Raw genomic sequence first — 21,657 nt, 5'->3', positions numbered from 1 at the left:
ACACTTTTCTGTTGCAAGGAAGAGAAGTGTTGGTTGTTCTTCTATCATCCAAAATAATTATATTGAAAGACAGCAGTATTTCGTCTCTACGTTCACTTTATTTCTAATATGTTTTGTTGAACGTGTTTAAATCACGCTTAACCATGGGAGATTTTCCTTTCAAATCTTAAAAATCTTCCGGTTTCAAGCACATTGACCTTGTTCAATTTAAAATCGATATTTTGATTTGTGTTGATCGTATGCATGCAATGATTGGATTTTCATATATATCTCGAATACTAATAAGATACGACCTCTCTTAGTAATACGTTCCCATTTATTATTATAGTCTGTAGATTTTTGGAAGTTTTCTTTGACGTATCCTGTGGATATCCTTGCGAAGTTTACTCCCTACTCATAATGTATGTCCATTAGCACTACGTATCTCAAATTCTCCATTTTCGGTGTTATTTTCTGGTTAAAAAAACTGTTGCAAACTGATACAAAAATTTTCAGTATATTTACTGGGTGTAATATTCTCTTTAATTAATCTTTAATTAAAATTATTGTGATAAATACTGTTTAACTTGGGTAAATTGGCTTTTTCCACAAGTACGAGAAACAAATTCTAAGTTCAAACTTGGTTAAAACCAAATTCTTTATATATTTGTTACATCCGAATAAACAAATAATATTCCTTAATTACATTTATATTACATATAGCTCTCTATCGTACAGGTAAGAAGGTATTGTGAATGTGTCCATTTCTATTTAAATTTGTGTATGGTATTTCCCTTTGCTTAGCCAATTATTTCACACCCAGACAAAACGCATTTCTCAAATCATTTTCTCTGTAATCATTTCCAAACGAAAGATGTCTTCTTCAAATTGGTTAGACTATATAGTGGAGTCCCCCTCTTGTTTGGCAGCTAGCAGAAGATGATTGGCTTGCCCCCAGTCTCCTAGTTTGATGGTAAGGACGAGGAGCTGAAGTGATCAAATCAGGCTAACGACAACGACGTTGTGTGTGGATGGATGTGACGTGACCTTCAAGCAGCATCCAGGAAGCCACCAAACACCTTAGCAGCAAAAAATTAGAAAACAGAAAAAAACAGCATCACATTATTATTATTATTATTATTATTATTATTATTATTATTATTATTATTATTATTATTATTATTATTATTATTATTATTGGAACGAAAAACAAAGAAAAATACATAAAAATTAAAAATCTGTTGCATGCTTTGGGGAAAGTTAATACAGATATTTATTTGGTTGTGTTAAGTTATATATTACTCAAATGAAAACCATATTGAAAGAAAGAGGACTTGTGTGTATAGGAGTTTTTTCGTCGTGAGAAGAGAGATTGGCAGATGTAATTTTGGTGTGGAAGGAGGCCACTCAGAAGTTTCCTCAAGAACTTCTTCTGCCTCCCTCCTTATTTTCAAGAGTGTGTGCATGTATAAAGAGAGAAGTTAAACGCTGAAGAAAACTGTTATATCTGTGAAGAGAGTGAGCATTTGACTGGATGTCTTATATATATATAAACAAAGCTAAAAAGCACTATATATAAATAAATATAATGTAGGAATATATATATATGATATAAACAGAACGACAGGTGTGAATTGTAAAGAGATACTGAAGAAAAAATTGGGGTCTGGGGCTTATTTTCATAGTACTGATGAAAATGTGCGAAAGACATGGTTCACATGTAGTTGTTAAAATGATATAAAAGTAAATTAATAACTAAAATATAAATAAAAAGGGAAACGTCCCTTTTTAATATGTACAAAGTTCAGTGTAGTTAGAAAAAGCAAGAGTAAACCATGAAGACGACAACTACCCTCTGTAGTTTATAGATAACTCACACTCTAGAATTGTTTAAAACAGATGGAAATGTTTCATGGGAAATACTCCCTAGGGTTTGGTTGTTGGTGATATATAAATATATATACATACAAAATTCCGAAAAATACCAAAAATAGATAAGGTAACCACGCTAGTTACTGGTAGTGTAGAATTTAAATGTAGTGTTGAAAATATAGTTATATAACCCATTGTCGTAACTGTACCCGCCATGACTTGAAAATGAAATCAAAACCTAGAGCTGTGGCTGAGGCGTCTCATGATTACATGTATATGAACGAGGGAATTTTATATTATGATATATATGAAAGCAAAACAGTAAATACCAAAATAAATAAATATATATATGAAAATGAAAGAGGATTATAGGTATAACAATTAGAATTACTTAGTGTTGTTTTTAGAATGCCATTCTAATCAGTGACATTGGCATAGTGGAATCTCATTAGTAATAGTACATGTAGTGTCATGGGAATGGTTTGTATATATAAAAACTGCTAGAAATTGTTGATTCCCTCAGATTGTTTCTTTTGAATGGGTCGTCTCAGCCACGGTGCAAGTTGTAATGTAGTGTAATATATTGAATGTACCACCCTTGATTCCAAACCAGCCACCCAACGTACCCTAACTACTCCTCCAAAGCACTTACAGTCAAGCTGATGTCTTACGTAGTTGACTACAAGTTAGTACTACTAAAGAAAATCCGTCAAAAAAACATAAAACAGAGTGTTTCCGGTCATGCTTTTCTCCTTGTGAATTCGTTGGCCTCTTCTGTTGAGGGGAAGAGATGACAGAGGGGCACGCATCGAAATCTAGGTAAAACATTCAAGATGTATTAAAATGAAATTTCCATTGTTCTAAGTAAGTCTAGGTTGTTTTGGCTGTGACTCCTAAGAATTTCCTTAATCACTGCAATGTTTTACCTTGGGGTTGATAGTCTCCTTGTGTTTGGACTCATAAAATAAAATTCAAAGTCCTGCTCTTTTGTTCTAATCTGTATTGAGTATTTATTATGGATCCAGTATATCAGAGTCGGTGATAACCGAATCATCGTGTTAGAATAATAAAATAATTGTACGTAGTTAAAATTCAGCGTGCAGTTCGGTTTACAAGTTTAAAACAAAATGATCCGTAAGTTCAGTATAGTTCATAAATTTAAATGCAACTGCTGTCAAAAATTCCGCTTTGATCCTAATGGCATCTGTCCTATTTTGCTTCTTAATCAGAGTGTAATTTTTAACACATAAAACTATACTTAGGAACTGCTGGAATTTATATCCTCTTCGAAGTAAATAGCTGGCGCTAAGGTGGCAAGGACATCCAACAGTGTTGTGTATGTTCCGTCTTAAATTGGATTGATTTCGTCGGCTGTTGCATTTGCGAAATGTTATATACAGTAGGTTAAAGTTCACTCAGAATTCAGTTTTCAATTTTTTTTCCATATTTGTTGATTTAAACGACATCTGTTGCAAAGTAAATTAGAGTGGTCAGCTTTGATTATTGTCAGATAGACTGCTGAGTACGTTCAAAAATGTTCCAAATAGAATCTGCGTCCTAGAATCCCCGAGTGAAGAATTGTTTTCTAAATGTCATGATGATCTCCTTTAAGAAGACTGCAGGACAGTCTCATAGAAGAAATCAAGATAAATATTCTAAACTTCCAGATCTATAATTCCTCTTTAAACTTAATCTGTATTAATGATTTTATGCGATGTTTCCTTTGAACATATGTATCAATTATTTTATACACTCATTTGGTTCTTTGTTTCATTTGAACTTTCTTTGGTGTTCATGTAAAGTAATATTCAATGTCCTCGCATGACAATGCTAACATTTCCTGTTTCCTTTTTGTTCCACAGCAGTGCATGTACGTAACCCTGCTCCCTGAATGTGAGGCATCCAGCATGAACAACCCAAACTTCAGTCCAAAATACATGTCCTCCATTAAGTCCGCCTAGATGACCGGCTTTCATCTCCTAATTTCAATAACATGAGTAAGTTAACAATTTGAAGGCTTGCCAGTATATATATTTACAGAAATCGAACCTATTTGTGTTGACTTGAACAAAGCCACAAACAAAACACAGGACTAACTTAAAGTCTACTTTCAAAGAATATCACAGAAGTTCTGCCTATAAATATAAAAATGCACTTTCAGATCTGTTACCTAATTAATTCAAAATTAATTCATTCCAAAATTACCTCTTGAAATAACAAAACTGCGACTGCGAATCATTCCATCATACTGTACACTTATGAGTAGAAGAATTTTATTCGGGAATTGAGCAAATTTATATGACAAAAAAATGAAACAAAGTCTGCTTTGAAGTACTGTCAGTCTACGTAGTGCATTTTGAAGTGTTTGTACAAAATTTATATACCATTCCAATATTATCAGAAGGACAGTGATTAATAGAGGTCAATATTATCTTTTCCATAGGGGTACAACAATCACACAGTGAAAACGTGATATGTTAGCCGGTTACTATATTCTTTGGTTTACTACCGAAGACATCACCTTGTCGTAAATATCCACTAGGCTTTTGCAAAAAACGTGGGTAAAAAGAATCAAAAAGAGTTACTTAATCCTAGTTCAAGAAAGCCATTTGGGGAAAATTGTGTAAAGTAAAGGCCTGCATCTGGTTTTATTTAAGTCAAAAATGATCGAAGTATTTCCGACAGGTAGAGTGAGTTATCTTGAAGATTTAACCATCTAATCCGGTAACAATGTAATTCAAGACGGCTCTTTGGGTGATGAAGCTAACTATGGCTGGCGATTATATAATTTTATACAATGATGTTATTAGGATATAGTCGAAAAACAAACGGAACTTTTGCTGTCTTTTTATTTTTTGGAAATTCGGTGATTTTTAGTAAAGCACACAGCGTTGCAAATCATATTGTTCTGCATTTCCAGTTTAAATAAAAGAATAAAGTGAGCGTGAAACACATTTCACAATGTGACAATTTCATTTACAACCAGATATCCTACTTAGTTACCCAAAGATAGATTTATACATAAAAATTTATTATTGCAGTTTTGAAATATGCAAAGCTCCAATTTGATATATTTGCAAATATTTTGTACTATTAGTTTTTCATTTTGTACAAAGTAACTATTTTTGTTATGAATTTAAAAAACATTGAAATCTAAAACTTTTAAAGAGAAATATACAGTACTCTACAAATATTTGCAACCAATTAAATGGAAGAGTGTAATATGAAAACATAAGTTGAATTATTTTATAGAAATGTTCGCCAAAAATGTTGCCAGATGCTCGTAGTGGTGCCCCAACAAAGTTATCTTTACGCACCCCGTATCCATTTCTAATTCCCTCTAATCCCTTCTCCTGCTACAGTATATATATATATCCATCAGTCCTATTTCTCTGAGAAAAAAGAGTTGTTCGGAAATGTCAGGTAATTTATTACAAGCAACGCCGCATTGTTTTCCACAAGTTGGTGTGTAGTGTTAAGTTGCTTCACTAAGTACATTGCAATTTTTAAACAAAATAAAAAAAGAGAATTGCTTATATCAAGAAGAGTTATCAATATAAACATAGCCTAAACGTGGTGCCATAAATGGTGGAAGAATATTTTGTACACTGTGAATGGAAGTGAACGTTTTGATACAAGATTTAAAGAAAAATACATAAAAAACAAATGATAAAAGTATTACTATTGGAGAATTGCTTTTTTGCCATAAACAGTGAACTGTCATGGAGGTTCTGGTGTTTGTAAAACATTAGTCATTTGCACACTAGATGTAGATGCACCTATAAGAAATGAAGCATAGCAACTGTGTGTGTGTGTTTTTGTGTGTGATGAGAGAGTCACATGACGTAGTGAAAACAAAATGCAGAAAACATCCCCCTGGTGTGATTTCCCTTCCAGAAACATGAACAAAAAAGTAAATAAGAGGTTGACCTGATATACACCCAAAGCAAATTTTCCTTTCTACAATCAGACCTAACATTTCTGAAGAAACCTCAGTGGAAGAAACAGACATTTAAATAGTCAAAAATTTGCAACGAAGAGTATGAAGTCCTTGTAAGGTATTAGCAGGGATGTTAAACCATATGCCATGCCATTCATTGTACTTATTGATTTAGCGGTGGGGGAGGGGGGAAGTTGTAGCAATGGGATATATATAATATAATGTAATGAGCTTCCAGTCATTGGGTATAATTCTCTATATTTTTGGTACTGTGTATCCCATTCCAAATACGAGGATATTGAAAGATTGGAACTAACCAAATATTTAAAAAAAATATGTTTCTTTTTCTAAAAAGGAATTATAATTGTTAACGATGTGACTGCGTCAAGAAAATGAAATCTACTTCAAGTTCATTATTAATTATATACTTATTTATAGGCCCCTCTGCCCCAGTTGTTTATAAATGAAACTGTTTTCGTTGCTTTATGCGATGCTTAAACTGTTGCTCACTAGTATTTTGCTGATTTCTCCTGCAGTAATATATTTAGATTAAGGATTCTGCCAGAGAAGGTCCAACATGACCTTAAAAATGAATTATAAAATTATTTGTGTATCCTTTGTATAAGAAATGTTGCTACTAAAATAACGAATATTTTACTGTGGGTAAAACGATATTATTTTGTGAAAAATATATAGAGAGAAGTTTACATTAAATGTTGAACATGTTTCTCGTTTTCGGAAAACCCTCTTCCATACGTGTGCTAATTTGTTATTCGATGTCTTGAATCCGTGTATGAGAATTCTGTAAATGTTCTTATTACATTAATCTCATGGTACCAAAGAAATATTGTGTACGTTCTTGTATATTTGTTTTTTGTTTGGCCTTAGAGCTAATATTGTAAAATAGCAAAAAAAATGAAATGATTGTATATCTGTGATCATAGAAATACACGGAAACGTACCTTAGGACGTACATTAATGTCATGTAGCAAATGCTCAACTGCACTTCATTTTATTAATACGGAGAAAGTGGTTTCATAACTTGAGTTTCAGAGAAAAATGTATCTGTAGTATTGTAATGTAAGGCGCTCCCTGAAAACATGACTCACTGTATTTTTATTGTGTGTATATGTAATAGTATTTATAATACAGTTGTGCAGGAGAAATATTGCGAATAAAGTGGGCAAAGATTTTTGTTTCATAATGTGAAGTATGAGTTGTAAGACAAGACTATTAGTGACTGGGTCTCTTGTTGTTGAGTTGTAATCATATGCTCTCTTTTATATAGGAAGTGTGAAGACTCTTTAAAAAAAAGCATATACAGATGATAAAATCATAATAATCCCACATCGCAAGTCCCCAAGTCACCCCTCTGTGAAGAAAAAAATATAATCCTTTCCCTCCTGAAGTAAGTGAAACGCCCCTATATTCTGTATAGCAAAAAAAGTTTTATACCAACAAGAAAATGATAAATATAAAACATGTAATTGAGATAGTCCTGATAAAATGGGGTGATAAATATAACCTTTAAAACAACTGAACCAAACTGTAGATAGGCAAACAAACCTAGATTGGTAGTGGAGGACGGAATTGAGAATAAAGGAAGTTATAATAAAAGGAACTGAAGTTTTAATTATTGTTGTTTTCCTAATGTCTACCTCTCTCTCTCTCCCCATCTACCTCCCTCATTCTTTCAGCCTTAGTATGTATACAAGCTTTTATTTCATGTTTTAATATTCGACAGCCATGCATTAAATAAGCAATTATAATAATTTCATATTTACTGAAATCAGCATCAGTTGAACAGAAGAAATTTTTCAAAACTCGTTTCGAGGTAAATTGTAGATGAGTTTAGAGACCTGAAAATTCAGTTTCACTATTCAGCTAAATGTATTTCTTAAGATTACTCAACGTTTCCATCTGGACTTCACTTCTCTATATCATTCATCAGCGAATTCTAGCAGCCACATGCAGTTCGGGATGAAAGGTAAGTGGAATTGCAGTAAGAAGTTCACCCATTAGGTACATCCTTAACACATGGACTGACTGAAGTAATACAGAGGCCATTTACCACGATGCAGCACTTAGGATATACTAAATTTCTTCAATAACGTTTTTTTCCCCTCTCAGAATGAAATAATGTTAATCAAGGAAAGATAATTGTACAAACTAAAGGTGAATCTGGTTAAGTGGGATCGTAAGAGACGGCACGTTTAATGTCACTTACGGAGGTATCTAATTTATCGAGGTTCAAGAAGCGAGTGTCTCACTTATAGAGGTGTCTAAATGGTAAATAAAAAGTACAATGTGAATTCTTTTTACAAATACTGGTATTTACAAACATAACAAACAAAAATCCATGGTAATTACAATTAAAATCAAATTACGGGGACTACAAACTAACAAAAACTAAAAATAGCGAAAAAAGGACATAGACTTCTTCATAGTCTGCTGTTCGATATAATTTTTAAAATATTTTTCAAGTTTTTAAATGTATTTTGACTACGATTTCCAGACATTTAGAAATATCTGTGGAATGTTACTATTGCTTTTTCAACTTCACACTTTAGTAGTAACTTTTCCTTACAGTTCTTAGGAACACTCTTCTTGATCTTGTTTATTTTATTTGAAGAAAAGAGGTACAGTTCAGAGGTCTTCAGTTTGCCCACCGGAAATAAACATTTACATAGTCTTTCGAAGTTGAACATTGGTATTTTCGTTGCTAATAAGTTTGTTCCAATCATCATTTCTAATTTCATGTTCACAGCTTACTTTTCCCCTCTTCTAAGCCTTGTGATTGTTCAGGTGTTTAATTTTGAATTCCCCTTTTAAAAGTGTTTTCCATGATAGTTTTACTAACGGAATTGTAATCGTTTCCGGCAAATTTTATAGCCTGCAGTATATTAATTTACGGACATGTATTCTTATCTGAAGCTGTAGGAACATGGGGATGACCTCTTTTCTATAAAATAATACTTTAAATTGTCGACGGCCGGCCCGATGGTGTAGGGGTAGCGTGCCTGCCTCTTACCCGGAGGCTCCAGATTCGATTTCAGGACAGGTCAGGGATTTTTACCTGGACCTGAGGGCTGGTTCGAGGTCCACTCAGCCTACGTGAGTAGCATTGAGGAGCTATCTGACTGTGAGATAGCGGCCCCGGTCTAGAAAGCCAAGAATAACGGCTGAGAGGATTCGTTGTGCTGACCACATGACACCTCGTAATCTGCAGGTCTTCGGGCTGAGCAGCGGTCGCTTGGTAGGCCAAGGCCCTTCAAGGGCTGTAGTGCCATGGGGTTTGTTTTTTTAAAATTGTTGATGTAATTGTTGATGCGATCATGACATGGTATAACCTCCGAAGAGGCCTGATGCAGATCTTTCTAGTTGACTCCCATGGGCGATTTGCGATTCTGGGTGCGGGATGATGATAGTGAGGTAGGGGGAGGGTAAAACCCGGTGCGCCACGTAGCCTATTCCTGTTCAATAACACCAAGGGATCTGTTCAAGACTTGACGTCCCTGTTCAAAGAACGAAAAACATCATCATATGACATTGCTCACTCCTTATTAACATTTCGGAGAGGTTAGGAATTGAACCCATGGGTTCATAAGAAATGTTACACCACTACCTCGCCTACCCTGCCGGCCAACATTCACATAATGATTGTTTTTCCACCAACTGGACTCGAGCGTGCTAATCACTGTGTCAGACCAGAAAACTTGGCCCCTTAACGATAAAGGCCACAGACGAACGAAACTGTTGATAATGACTTGGCCTAGAGGCAGCAACTTTCGTGTATTATCAGCCAAATACATTTGATGCAGGCTAGTTTGGACATTTTATTGTTAACTCTGCGATTGTCAATAAAAATAAGAGTTTTCCTTCCCTTTGTATTTATGTATATATAAAAAATAATATGTCCTGACTGTCTGATTCATCATCGCCGAGCCAAAACTACTGGGCATAAAGAAATTAAATTTTGAGGATATGTTTATATTAGAGTGTAGGTGATCACTAAGGAAGGGTTGTTGGATATTTATTCTGTAAGGGAGTGAAAAGAGGAGTGAATTTTTAAAATGAGTATATCTATATCACAAAAACTTAACAGATCAAAAACTCGAAAACTGGTATTTGGAATCTCCTTTAAAAATTAAGGAACAGGTGTTTCTTAGAAACTCCCAATAAGAGGAGTAAAAAGAAATAAAAAAGGGGTTGATTTCTTTTGATGAGGATACTTATACTTCAAAAACTAAAGCTGTTACATATGTGAAATTTAGTACATGGAATCTCCTTTAAAAATAAGTAACACGTGTCTTTTGGTTTTCGTAAAATCCACTTAAGGGGTGAAAAGAAGAGTGTGAGCATATCTCAATAACATACCATGTTACAGACGTAAAAATTGGTATCAGGAAGCTCCTGTAAAATAAAGAAATACGTTTTTTTTTTTATTTCTGGAAAATCCACTTAAGGGGGGGTGAAAGGAAATGAAAAAGGGGGCGAATTGTTAAAATGAGTACCTCTTAAACACTTACCATGTTACAGACGTAAACATTGGTATTTGGAAACTCCTTTGAATGTAAAGAAACAAGATTTCTTTTTGTTCTCCCCCACTTGTGGGGGGGGGGGGTATTGTGAAAAGGACTGTTAAAGTGGTTGAATTCTTTTAATAGGGATAGTTATATTTCAAAAACTGAAGATGTTACGGGCGTAAATTTTTCTATTTGGAATCTCCATTAAAAATAAAGAAACACTTTTTTGTTTTTGGAAAATTCACTTAAGTGTGGTTTCAAAATAAGTGAAGAAGGAGGTGAATTCTTTTATTAAGGACACTTATGACTCAAAAACTGAAAATGTTACAGATGTAAAACTGGTATTCCGAATTTCCTTTAAAAATAAAGAAATACGCATTTTTGTTTTCGGTAAGTACACTTAAAGGGGTTGCGGGAGTGAAAAGAAGTGACGAAGGAGTTGAATTCTTTTTATGATGGTATTTATATATTAAAAACTGAAGATATTACAGACGTGAAATTGGATATTTGTATTCTCCTTGGTTTTTGTTTTTGGAAAATCCACTTAACGTGTGGGGGGAGGTTGAAAAGAAGTGATGTAGGAGTTGAACTCATTTTATGAGGATATTAAAATTTCAAAAACTGAAATTGGTGCAAACGTAAATTTGATATTTTGAATTTTCTTTAAAAGTAAAGAAACTTTTTTTGTTTTAGGAACATCCACTTAACGGAGTGAAAAGAATTTAAAGTAGGTAACTTTTAAAATGATTATATCTAGAAAACTTAACATGTTATGGACGCGAAGATTAGTATTTGGAATCTCCTTTAAAAATAAAGGAACAAGCATATTTTTGTATTCGGAAAAGCCACTTACCGGGGTGAGAAGAGAAAAAGAAGTTTAAATCTTTTTATGAGGATACTTTTATCTCACAAATTGAAGTTATAGATATCAAAATTAGTATTTGGAATCTCCTTTAAAAGTAAGGAAACAAGTATTTTTTGTTTTCGGAAAATCCACTTAGGTAGGGAAGAACTTGTATCTCAAAAACTGAGGATGTTACAGACACGGAAACCGGTATTTGTAATCTCTTTTAAAAATAAAGAAACACGTATTTTTTTGTTTTCCTACTTGAGAGATGGCTGTTTCTCACAGCACAGTTCTATGTCGCATGTTTCACAGTTAGCTCTACCAGTAGCCTGGTCATCTAAGCCCCGAAAAGCAATACCACAAACTTGGTTTACGGAGATGTACTGGGTTAAATGAAACTCAATTTTTCGGTTGGTTTTTCTTACTTTAGGGATTTTCAAATAATGTCTTACTGCAGTAACGATGAACGATTGCTTTTATCAAATTACGAAATCCACGTAAGCGAAGCCACGGGTAACAAACAGCTAGTTTTTCTATAAACAGTTTTTGGTCTGTCATCTACGTTTTAATATTATTTTTCACTTGAAAGGCAGAGACTGTACACCCTTGAGATATCTGGGTTTTTGTTATTCCCCAATTCGAAGAACAGGAAGTTATTCTATTTCGAACATATTGGCACATAAAGGTAGGCTACTATAACACACTCCTTTACTAAGTTTCCACTATGGCATTCCTAAGCTTAAATGTGAATGTTTTATCCGGAAGACACTTGAAGAGTAAACATGCCTCGTCAGCATTGAAAATGTCGTCGGAGGAAGAAACACTTATTAGGCCCGGAAGATATTCAATCCGCTGATTAATTTCGCTGTCATGCAATGCATTGCTGTCACCCAGCACTTTTCTTGAAAACTTAATATTTTTTTAACCCTCGAAGTGCTATCATCTCGCAGTAAAATCGATATAACTCCTAAAATCGGTATAACAATAATCAATTCTTCACTAGCTGAAAAATCATTGAACTTTAGATACACTGCCGGCAAAAAAAGTACACCAGGAAATACCACATCGATTTTTCTCTGAATACGGCAGATGCCACCTGGGGGATAGGGATGTACTGATAATTGTTTCAACGTCGTCCGCCAACAGATAGCGTAGTGACATAGTTGCCAGAGCGCCATCTGCGTGTACCCTTTAATAGAGGTGGTGGTGGTGGTGATTATTGCTTTAAGAGGAAGTACAACTAGGCAACCATCCTCCAAAAACACTAATCAGAGGGAAAAATGGAAGGGGCCCGACACTTGGAAAAATGAAGGTATCGGCCAAAGGAAGACAAGGGCCACGAAGGGCGTGAAAATGAAAGACTCCCTAGCCCTCGCAAACCTAATAGCGTCGGGGTCGGAAATGAAGAAGAGTTGACCAAGAGAGGTCGGATAGGATAGATGAAAGTGAGGAGCATGGCACAAGTAAGTGGAAGCAATGTCAGAACTCAGCTGAGGGCCCCGTGGTCGCCAACCCACGCTCCAAAGTTCAGAGCCTCTGAGGCCCCTTTTAGTCGCCTTTTACGACAGGCAGGGGATACCGTGGGTGTTATTCTACCGCCCCCACCCACAGGGGGACCTTTAATAGAGAATGTTTACAGCCATAAGGTTCAGTGTGATGTGAACGTGTGAAGTAAACAGGCGCCATGCCACGGAGACGCACTTGTGCTTCCTACAGTCAACTGAGCGAGTTTGACTGGGTTCAAATTGTAGCCTTCCGAGTGGCAGAGTGGTCCTTTCGGAGAATTGCCACACAAGTTGGACGTGCTGCGTCAGTTGTGAAATATAAGTGGTACATGAAGAAAGTGAATGCACAGCCGGAGGTATAATATAGTATCTTTAATATATTTTGGATTCATAAGTAGAAACTAGAAAAACAAGTAAACAAATTAATAGTTTAGGCCGATCCTTCTGAATGGGAGTGAAGTTTGATTGGGCTCAGGATACTTTAGTCATAAGCTGGAGCTAAGAGTTGGTTGGTGGGTGGTTTTTTTTTTTTTTGCTAGTGGCTTTACGTCGCATCGACACAGATAGGTTTTATGGCGACGATGGGATAGAAAAGGCCTAGAAGTTAGAAGGGAGCGGTAGTGGGCTTAATTAAGCTGGTGTGAAAATGGGATACCACTGAAAATCATGTTCAGGGCTGCCGACAGTGGGATTCGAACCCACTATCTCCCGGATGCAAGCTCACAGCCGCGCGCCCTTAAGCTCACGGCCAACTCGCCCGGTGAGTATTGTTTCGTGATGATGATGATGATGCTTGTTGTTTAAAGGGGCCTAACATCTAGGTCATCGGCCCTTAATGGTACGAAATGTGACGGAATGGAATGACAAATTAAAAGTTCAAAATCCTCCACTGACCAGAATTCAAAACGTGAGGACGAAGAATGAATGGATGATATGAATTTAAAACAATCAGTGGATCCGACCCGTAATGCCTCAAATTCGCAGAAAATGATGTGAAATAATACTATTACTGACCAAGGAACTGCGTCTATAGCATAATACTGAATCGATGATGCTTTTAGTCTAAAGGGGGCCAAAATCCAAGTCATTGGCACCTCATAATGGTACTTATCGCTAGGAAAGTAGAACCACGGTATTTGTCATGTTGCGGTACTAAACAAAAGTAGCCTTGACTCGCGGTATTCCACACAGTATAGTACTACTCACAGGTAATGAAATTCGCACATGGAATACAGACCTATGGTGTTTCGCACATTGCGGCGCCTTTTACAGGCAACGCAAACCTATGGTATTCATCACATACGTGTACTAACCACAGGGACCCGCACTATTCCGTGGTGTTCCTCACATAGTGGATAATAATCATAGGCAAGCCAGAACCATGGTGTCGCTCCTAAAGTGGTACTAATTACAAGTACTGTATAGAAGCCGGCAACGTACTCTGTTGCTACTGATCACAAACCTATTTGGTACCTAACATAGTGATACTACGCGCAAGTAAAAGCGACCCATGGTGTTTTCCGCGTGGTGGTACTAATCACAAGTAGTTTCATGATTCAATACAATCAAACCTTGGTCGCGCCTTTTAGTCGCCTCTTACGACAGGCAGGGAATATCGTGGGTATATTCTTCGTCTGCGTCCCCTACCCACAGGGGGTTGAGTGTTTGGTCCGCGAGAGGTATTTTATTTCCCTCAAGTCCGCCGGCCAGCCGGTTAGGACCCCCCTATCCGCCACCTGGGACGCGCCACGTGGGAGTATCACCTCTCCTCCGGCTACGCATGCGTAGTAGGATCGTGGGAGTATTGTTTCAAAGGGAATTATAACTATTATAATTATGTCCTACAAACGTGAATGCCCAATCGTGAGTCCAATGCCAGAACGAATTTATCAACGAGGAGGTTAAGGCTGAGTTTGGAAAAAATCGCAGGATGAAGCTATACATACGAATCAGATTGAACGGTAATTGATGAGGGTAGGTTACCCAGGAGAAGAACATTTTGTAAGCATTTTCACTGACAATTTATAAGTTGTAGTAACTATCTGGTCTTGAATCTCTCGTTCCAATGCATCATATCACTAAATTTCCTGAGTATCGTTTCACTGTCTTCTAGAAGTTGAGTAGGTGTATAATTAGAACTTAATGATTTCTGCTTCATTTTGTCTTCGGCTTATTGCACGGAACATACACTGTTTTACGTACGAAGATAAGTATTCAGTACAACATTATCTTCTACACAAGTGACAGTGACAACTGTTATTTTTTGCTGAAGTACTAGGTTGCCCTCAAAATTCTAATCGTTTTATTTGATGATGATATAATAATAATAATAATAATAATAATAATAATAATAATAATAATAATAATAATAATCATATATTTTATTGCAGCCAATGACCAAAATAAATTTGCATTAATAACTCAACAATAGTCATCTTTGCAGAAGCCTGTTAGCGATTCTTGCCGGCAAGTACAAATCATAGCATGATAACGTTCACAGCTCTTATTAGAACGTTCACATACACAGTCCGTGTCTGGTTGATGAATTTGTTAGTTTTACACAACTTGTAATGAAATCCATGTATTGCAAATCGTGTAACCATGTGTTTGAGCTCATATCCTCCTCATTGCCACTCTTAGTAAATCATTGCGTCCGGCGAGTAAAATTGGCTCCATATGTATCTCTTCTTTGTTCTTAATTTCTCTATGAACTGTAGATATGTTGATGTAGTTTGTAGCGGTACCGGTAGATGATAACGGAGATCCTCTACGTAGAAAGGTTAACAAGTTAATTCATACACAAGCCTTGAAGTCGTATACTTCGAGACAAAAAGTGCCTTTTTGGGAAAAGTAGCTTTTACTTTTTCTAGCTGCTTGAACTGCTTCATTTTTAGTTGTGGCCATACAATTTCTAAACCATAGATGATCACGGGCGAGACTTTGAGGTCAAATACATTCAGCGCTGTTTTGATAGACACATTCAAATTCTGTATGCCGTTGATGGCTCTGATTGCTGCATTTGTCCTGTCATTGATGTGGGTAGAGAAAACATTGCCTCTAGTTTGTAGTGTGACTCCCAAATTCTTGAAGTTCGATATATTCTTTAGAGGTCTCCCATGTATATGAAACTCTGATGCTTTACCTCATTTCCTGAATGTCATGTATACTGTCTTTTCTCATTTAATTGAAGTTTATTCTCTTCTGTCCACTTCACCAACGCGTTTCTTGCAGTTTCTCACTGGACCTCGAGGCAATCACGATATCAGTGGTGGTGGTGATTATTGTTTTAAAAGGAAGTACAACTGGACAAGCATCCTCTACGTAACACTAATCAGAGAGGAAAAATAGAAGGGGCCCGACACTTCGAAAAATGAAGGTGTCAGCCAAAGGAAGACAAGAGCCACGAAGGGCGTGAAAATGAAAGACTCCCTAAGCCTCCATACGTAATACCGTCGGGGTCAGAAAAGAACAAGTGTTGACCAAGTGACGTCGGATAGGACAGATGAAAGTGAAGAATCTGGCACAAGTAAGAGGAAGCAATGCCAGTACTCAGCTAAGGGCCCCTTGGTCGCCAACCCACGCTCCAAAGTTCAGAGCCCCTGGGGCCCCTTTTAGTCGCCTCTTACGACAGGCAGGGATACTGTGGGTGTTATTCTACCGCCCCCACCCACAGGCGGTTCACAATATCGTCTGCATACATAGATATGCTTGTTTCTTTCAGGGATTACTTCTATAATATTAGCCGTAGCGATTATAAATAGTAATAGGCTTAGTGGATCCCCTTGTAGTACACCTGTGGTTGTTGAATTGGGTTGGACTTCGCGATTCCGTCACTGATTTCTATGCAGTTTGAGGCCAGTAGGTTCTGAATTAGTTGTTTGAGACTTATATTACCTAGCGAGTTGGCCATGCGGTTAACTGTGAGCTTGCATTCAGGAGATAGTGGGTTCGAATCCCACTGTCGGCAGCCCTGAAGATAGTTTTCTGTGGTTTCCCAATTTCACACACGGCAAATGCGGGAGCCACGGCCGTTTCCTTCCCACTCCTAGCCGTTTCCTATTCCATCGTCGCCATAAGACGTATCTGTGTCGGTGCGACGTAAAGCAAATTGTAAATAAATAAATAAATAAATAAATAAATAAATAGCCTTATATTCGTTCATTAACCTGTCTAGTTCCTCCATTATAATTTTTCAGCTAATGGTGTCAAAAGCTTTAGAGAAGTCAAAGAAGAGTTTGCCTCCCACTAGTAGTTGTACCTGCTACAATATCATCCAGTAGACACTTGATGGCCTGTATCGTGTTCCTCTCTCTTCTGAAACCAAATTGTTCCTGTGGTAGTTGGAGATCCACTTCGCTAGTCAGATGTTGACATAGGAGTTTTTTTAAGGATCTTTAGCAGCGTGCATTCGAGTGCGACGCCTCTATAGGCGTTTGGACCTTCAGTACTTCCCCTTCCTTTATATATCATTTTGACTGTGGACTTTCTCCAGTTGTTTTGGAATCGTTCCTTACTTAAGGCATTGGTTAAAGACAATAGGAATATTTTTCGGATATTTTGGTCGCCTTGGGTTAAGAGATTTATACGGGCATTGCTCTGCTTTTTCTATCAATCTTTGTTCTTCCTGTTCTTGAAACAGCTTTTTCTCCTGCTTTGTAAGTGTCCTATAGGTCCGCATCTTGTTGGTGTAACCTTGAAGTAGATTGATGCTTCGGACTTTAAGGGTTGCGCGCAGCGCTTTCAGTACAGTCTTTCTTGCCATGTATCAATTTCCCTTAAACCAAGGCTTTTCTTTTCTTGGGGGCTCTGAAATTTCTGCGCCTTGTAATACATCTTCCAGATTGTTGGCCGCTTCCTCCAGGTTGCCTTCCACAACCATCTTCAAAATTGCCTGGTTGTCTGATATACATTGTGTTGCAGAAATTTCCTCGAAATCCTATGGGTTTCAAGCTCCTCCCGATCATAATCACTTAATCAGAAGCATGGTTCCTACCATATGATGTTTGTTTAATGGGTTTAGGATAATTTTCTGTCCCATTGGTTTTAGTTTACCCAGGTTGGTAAAGATCAAGTGTATGGTTCTGGTGCTATTATGACATATATGTTTTGTCTTCGCTTCTATTAACCATGGATAATCATTCATATTCCAAGTGTTCTAAGACTTCTCTTGATTTTTGGGCAGGAACATCCACTCTGCAGTAGGAGAATGCCATCACTTCTGTTTGTTGTGTTCAAGGCTGTGCCTATTTCAACTATAATTTGGAGAGAGATGAAGTCCGGTTTCAAGTACGCACAAATGAAAACACACAGTTTATACAGTATTAGACATTATTTGTTTTATGCATAACTTTAAGGGGCATGAATTTCGACGTGAGGAGGCATGTGATTCCTCCTTTTGGTCTTCCTGTAAGTCCTCGTTCTGCTAATACGTTACTTGTGAAATGCTTGTTTGCTGCCCACTCTGAGGTTAGGAAGGTTTCTAACATTATCACTGCATCATAGCGTTCAAAAATATCCTCTGGTCCTAAGTTGACTACATTTAACAGGCTTTCAAAGTTCCATAGCAATAGCTTCACTTCTGAGTCTTTCATTCACCATAAAGTTTACTCACTATTTGAGCTGAAACGAAAGGGCCGAAAAATTACATCCGTTGGCCAGAAAGCTGGCTCGTACACATTATCTTTGCATTCTAGAGAAATTCCGACCGTGAAAGCTTTATTTTCTCCTTTGGTTCTGAGTTCTTCACATTTTACTCCATCTTTGAATCAATTACATCATTTGAAGTTATATCCTGGTGTACTTGGCCTATAGAATCCAAGCCGTTCTGTTTGCAGTCTTTAGTTTTAAGTTGCCTTAGGATGTTGTTATTGTTCCTCGTTGTGTTCTCTGTTTCATTTGAAGTCTAGTATTTTCAGGTTCCCTCTCATCGTTCCTCCAGGGGGTAGTGTCTCCCTCCCTTCGCACGATAACTTCATGCGGACGTGCATCTGTATAACCGTCCGTACCTTTCCTTTCCAATCTACTGATGACTTCCTTCTGATCTGCGTTAACATCCTGTCTGTTTGTTGGTATAAGTTTTCTCGTCATCTGAGAGACGATCCTATTTTTACCTTTGCTTATATCAGGTTTAAAACCACTATTATCTTCATCGAACATCTGATTAACTTCTCCTATCATCTGCACTCCGTTTTGATTTTCACTTTTTCATGTCTTATCATGATCTCCCTTCCCTTTCTCTTCATTTATGTTAATCTTAGTAGCTACAGCAGACGTGTTTATAATTATCTGGTCAGCTGGGGAGATCTCATTTGATCGTTTTGCATTATTCACGTTGTTTCTGCAATCTTGCTGGAGGTGCAGTGCTTCGTCCTCTGGCCTAGTCTCCTTTTCACTTATGTTTTCCCCTATATCTACGTTTGTATCTCTTCCGCGGTTTCTTGGGGATGTTTTTCTCTACGAATATCAATTTTATATATTGCTTCATATCTTCTATATGTTTCATCATTCTGAACAGAGTGCTCTTATAATTTCGCAAACTTTTCATCCTGCTTTACATTCATCACGTGGCCATATCGACTTGCTGTTAGTTCGTTTTAAAGTGTCGAATTCCCCCTGCGTTATACCAGCACATTTCCTAAGATGGGATGTTAAAAAACTATCTAAGTGGCAGTGATTACGATGCAGTCTGTTTACTCTATGTATATCACGCAGTTAGTAAGTAACCTCTTCTCCTACAACACCGAAATTCGACGGATTTCAGTTCAAAAGGACTATTCTACCTTGATTTAATAAGACGCCCCAATATTAGGCATCCAACAAGCAATAAACTCCGTACTACTTTCTTACTATAGCACTTGTATCATATTATGCATCTAACAAATTATGAGCTCACTTATAACATGCTTGCTTGTTGTCCGCCATCTTGTCATGCTAGATAAGTACATTTAATTTGTTTAACGAAAGTTCTTTATTTGTCAGCCTGCCCGCAGTTGTTTCAATTACTTTAATTCAACTTTCTAGCAGTTTTAAAATTCTGTCCGTACCGGATGGGGTTGAATAGGCTTAAGGTGTTTTCTGTCATTAATGAAATCTTAAAATGATCCTTTACGAAGACCTAACGAAGCGAAAGTCTAATTTATGACAGTTTGATTAACGTGCTAGGAGGAACTGGACATCCGAACCAATGTGGTGGGAGGCACAGGACATCGGAGCCAATCTCGTAGAACTTTATTTAATTGACAAGTAACATATCACTCTTCTCAGTGTCTGAGTGGACTGCGACCCATTTCTTGGCATGTTACCCGTAGGTAGCAAGTTTGTTTCCCATCCAGATCAGGGGAATTTTACGTGGATCAGAAGACTGTTCCACTCAGCCTACATGAAAACAGTTGAGGAGTTATCTGACGGTGAGACAGCCGGCCGGTCTAGAAAGCCAAGAATAACAGCCGAGATTAACTTACTCGTCACAGTGGTGGTGGTGGTGGTGGTGGTGGTGGTGGTGGTGGTGGTGGTGGTGGTGATTATTGTTTTAAGAGGAAGTACGACTAGGCAACCATCCTCTATATAGCACTAATTCTTCTTCTTCGTTTTGCCTCATAACTGAGGCGTCGTGACTATCATAATATTCAGCCCTCTAGCGGATGAACCATACTCCACCATTCTTCCCTATCTAAAGCTTTCAATGTGGTTACTCTGAGAGAACTCTGTAGGGGGCCGTTCACCATGTCAATCCATCGCGTTGGTACTCGTCCTCGTTGTCTGGTTCTCTGGACTTTGCCCTCAACAATCAGCTTTTGAAGACTACCATCTCGGCGCATTACATGTCCAACGTAGCGTATAATCCGCTGAGAGACCTTACGCGATAGACGAACTTTTATCTGAACTTGGTTTAGGATTGATGTGTTCGTGCGATGAGCTGTCCAAGGAATCCTTAAATTTTTCTCCAGAACCACATTTCAAAGCTTTCTATCCGTTCACGATCACGTTTGAGGATTGTCCACGTCTCTGCGCCATACGAGAATACTGATAAGACTAGAGATTCAACGAGCTTCTTTTTTTTGTATTGATGGTGATGTTATTATATTTCCAGATCTTCCGCAGACGGATCATTGCTACCTCTGCTATTTCAATTCTTCGCTTTATTTCATTTTGGAACCACCAGAATTGGATAGTAAGGAGCCTAAATATACATACTGATGTACAACTTCACACCCTGCAATCTGTTTGATATGTTGACTGTTGTTGTTCTTACAATCAACAATCATGACCGGTTTTCTGTCGATTTAAGCGTAATCCAATTTCTAGGCTTGCTTCCTCTACTCTCTTGATCAGCTCTGTCAACTCCTCTTCAGATGATGCTATCAAAGTGGTGTCATCAGCAAATCTCAAATTGTTCATCTTGCATCCCCCATTGGAAAACCCTTTGTCCCAGCCATCTAATGCAGTTATCACTGCATATTCACCATAGAGATTGAAAAGTAACGGTGACAGGATACATCCCTGGTGAACTCCAGGCCTTCTACGAAACTGTTGAGACTGTTTGTTTTGAATCTTCACAGTGGCTGTATTTTCCTTATACAAGGACTTGAGGAGATCAATCAAATGGAGTGGCAAACCCATGTCAACCAAAATTTTCCAAAGATGGTTCCATTTGACAGTATCGAAGGCCTTATACAGGTATACCGGAACATTGAATTCTCTATCCTTTTCTATGATTTGTCTTAGGCTTAAGATCTGTTCTCGAGTGCCTTTTCATTTCATGAATCCAGTCTAAACTTCAAGAATTTGATACTCTAGGAATGCCCGGAGTCTCTTGTGCAGGATGTGAAGCATAACTTTACTGGCATGTGAAATCAAAGCAATTAAGCGATAATTTCCACATTTTTTCCTCGATCCTTTCTTGTGGATTGGGACAAAGATTGACTGTATCCATTCCTCGGGCCATCTTCTAGAATTCCATATTGCTTGGCAGATTTTCAACAGCATTTC

General features: G+C 37.3%; 1 protein-coding gene across 4 annotated transcripts in view; it reads left to right on the top strand.

The window, feature by feature from the left end:
* Positions 1–7,406, top strand: part of LOC136857088 (cytotoxic granule associated RNA binding protein TIA1) — a 963,365-nt gene extending 955,959 nt beyond the window's left edge. For 3 of the 4 annotated variants that reach the window (XM_067135475.2, XM_067135474.2, XM_067135473.2), the window contains exon 9: positions 3,714–7,406. In XM_067135475.2, the coding sequence (XP_066991576.1) occupies positions 3,714–3,812 (99 nt within the window). In that variant the 3' untranslated portion in view covers positions 3,813–7,406. Of the gene's footprint in view, positions 1–908; positions 1,897–3,713 lie in introns of those variants that run through there. The other variant, XM_067135476.2, reaches the window with a different exon arrangement.
* The last annotated feature ends 14,251 nt before the right edge of the window (positions 7,407–21,657 follow it).

The sequence above is a fragment of the Anabrus simplex genome, chromosome 1 (assembly GCF_040414725.1).
Source record: "Anabrus simplex isolate iqAnaSimp1 chromosome 1, ASM4041472v1, whole genome shotgun sequence".
Classification (NCBI taxonomy): Eukaryota; Metazoa; Arthropoda; class Insecta; order Orthoptera; family Tettigoniidae; genus Anabrus; species Anabrus simplex.
This window is presented reverse-complemented; position numbering and strand designations above follow the sequence as displayed.